Below are 2,938 nucleotides of genomic sequence, written 5' to 3'. Positions count from 1 at the left end.
ACATTCTTGATACATTTCATTAAGCTAACACATGCATTTTAGTCACAGGAAAATATTAGTTTTGTCAAATGTAAAATTTTGTTTCAAAAAGTAACATGAATAAATCCATCTCTAGATATCATTTGACTGTTGTTAATCTTGCTTCTCTTATCACCATAATACAGTCCTTTGTGTAGTAACTAAATATAAAAAGTTACTCTTCGCCCCAGAGTAGCCCCTAGGGGTTCTAATCACTAACAACACATGAAAAACTTATCATTGACTAAATATGTCATCATCTTTTTTCTAATCTATCTGGTGCTCTTTTCCAAAACTGAAGTTTTGAATCTTCAATGAAATGCTTTATTATCCACCAACATTTGAATGTTAAACACAAAACTAAAGCCGAAAATATCTGCTGTCATTTACAGCAAAATAAAAGACTATAACCAAACACAGTTCAGCCTGAATAATTATTCCTGATGATTTGAATGCCATAAGATTTTTAGATGAATAAAATATTTCAAATATTTTATACTTTAAGACCCATTAAGTCCCAAATTTCCAATTAATTTAATGAAATTATTTCAAAGTTACCATAAGTGGTATATTGTTGCTCAATTTAAGATCTATAGGTGTTCCACATCTGGGTCACTGGGACAAAATGGGTTTAGAGGGCAATGTGACAATAAAGTAAATAGTAGTGTGTAACGAACTTAGTAAGTATACTAAAGTCTCAAAAAATGTTCACGAGACCTCTCCCTTACTCCAATATATGTATTTACTCACTAATTGTAGTCAATTTACTTAAATAAGGCATCTTAAATATAACCACTTTTAAAACATTTGATTTTCTGAATTTAGTTCTATATAAAGTTAAAAGCACAATTAAAATTAAGCAAGACAGATTAGCACATAAAGTCATGAACAGTAGAGACCAGATTATGTAGAATATTTTAAATGATTATGACTTTTATTCTAAGTGATATGGGGAAGTGCTGGAGAAATTAAAGAAATGTCATGATTTGATTTATATTTGAAAATGGTTACCCAGGCTACTATGTTGAAAGACTATAACTAGAAAAAGGCAGAGAAACAGGCTAGTGAAAAGTTACAACTAAGAAAAGATTGTGACTTTTAGATTAAGATGCAGTAGAAGGGGTAAAAAAGTAGTCAGACTATTATTTTGAAGGTAGAGCCAAAAGATTTTGTTATCAACTTGAATGTGAATGTGAATGTGAAAAAGAGAGGAGACTAAAAACATATCTTATTTAGGGCTAAACAACAGGAAAAACAAAACTGCAATTTGCTGAATTGAATTAAATTTATGGGAAGAACAGGCCTGGAGAGGAAGCTCAGGAGTTCAGTTTTGGATGCTTTAAGTTTGAGATACCCAAGTGATGGGCTGGGGTTGTGGCTCAGCAGTAGCTAGCACATGTGAGGCCCTGGGTTTGATACTCAGCACCACATAAAAATAAATAAATAAATAAATAAATAAATAAATAAATAAATAAATAAATGGATTGTATATAACTACAACTAAAAATAAATATTAAAAAAAAAAAGAGCTACCCAAGTGAAAATGGTAGATACACAGTTGGCTACCTGCAACCAGGTTTCAAGGAAGGAAAAAGATCTGGAATAGAAATACATTTAAAACTTAGCCTCTGGATGCCATTTAAAGCCATGATACTGTTTAAGATCATTAAAAGAGTCAGTGTAGTTACAGAAAAGGTACAAGGACTGAATCTTGGGGCAATAAAACATTTAGGGGTCAGGTGCAAAATAAGGAACTATCAAAAAAAATATAGTATTTCAAGGAAGAAAAATGATTAAATTGACTAATGCAGCTAGCTGATAGGTCAAGATGAGAACTTGGAAATAAATCAAATACAAAAAGGATGTTGGCACAGAAGTATTCAATAAAGCACTATTAGAGGGAAAAAAATCAGAAAATACCTAAACACCTCCCAATAGGAAATAATAAATAACAAATATACTCAATGGAATATATACAACTATTAAAATGATAGTTAAGATTTCACACACATGCTTACGACATACTACTGGTTACTAAAAAAATCCAAGACATAATTAAAAGATATTATAAAATCACAACCATACAAAATTACATATACTTTTTATATTTAAAAGGAAATACATGGATTGTGGGCTATTAGTACTTTTTGTATTTTTCAAATAAAAACACAAATGAAACTTTCTAGTAAAGGTTAGCCTGAGGTTTTATGTAGGTCAGCGGTACATCCCTTGCCTAGTAGTTTGAAAAGCGTTGGGTTCCATCCTCAGCACAGCAAAAAAAAAAAAAACAAAAACAAAAACAGTTAGCTTGGAGCACCTAGTACAATTATATAGCTTTGTTCATAGATAAACCTACAAAGGCAAAGACTGAAGACAGATTAATAGTGATAGAAAAGTCTTAGCTATTTATTTCTTCATTTAAATGAAACAATTGGCCCCACTGGCTGCTCTGAAAAGCCATCTTTGCATTGTTCCTGGGTCCAGCTCCCCTCTCGCCGCAACCACCTCCGCCGCGCGCCTCCACCTCCGCCGAGGACTCCGGCAGCTTTATCGCCAGAGTCCCTGAACTCTAGTTTCCTTTTTAACCCACTGCATCGGATCACCGGCGTGCCCCACCATGTCAGACGCGGCCGTGGACACTAGCTCTGAAATCACCACCAAGGACTTAAAGGAGAAGAAGGAAGTTGTGGAGGAGGCAGAGAATGGAAGAGACGCCCCTGCTAATGGGAATGCTAATGAGGAAAATGGGGAGCAGGAGGCTGACAATGAGGTAGATGAAGAAGAGGAAGAGGGTGGTGAGGAAGAGGAGGAGGAGGAGGAAGGTGATGGTGAAGAAGAGGAGTGGAGATGAAGATGAGGAGGCTGAGGCAGCTACGGGCAAACGGGGCAGCTGGAAGATGACGAGGATGAATGGATGTTG

The 2,938-nt window shown here is 35.0% G+C and overlaps 1 protein-coding gene across 1 annotated transcript; it reads left to right on the top strand.

Moving 5' to 3' along the window:
* The first annotated feature begins 2,532 nt into the window (after positions 1-2,532).
* Positions 2,533-2,873, top strand: LOC107138366 (prothymosin alpha-like). The gene has a single exon (XM_048808327.1). It carries the CDS (start codon positions 2,636-2,638, stop codon positions 2,867-2,869), a length of 234 nt encoding a protein of 77 aa, XP_048664284.1. The 5' UTR covers positions 2,533-2,635; the 3' UTR covers positions 2,870-2,873.
* The last annotated feature ends 65 nt before the right edge of the window (positions 2,874-2,938 follow it).

The sequence above is a fragment of the Marmota marmota genome, unplaced genomic scaffold (assembly GCF_001458135.2).
Source record: "Marmota marmota marmota unplaced genomic scaffold, marMar, whole genome shotgun sequence".
NCBI classification, from domain to species: Eukaryota; Metazoa; Chordata; class Mammalia; order Rodentia; family Sciuridae; genus Marmota; species Marmota marmota.
The sequence above is the reverse complement of the archived record's forward strand: the minus strand, read 5'-3'. Positions and strand labels throughout refer to the sequence as shown.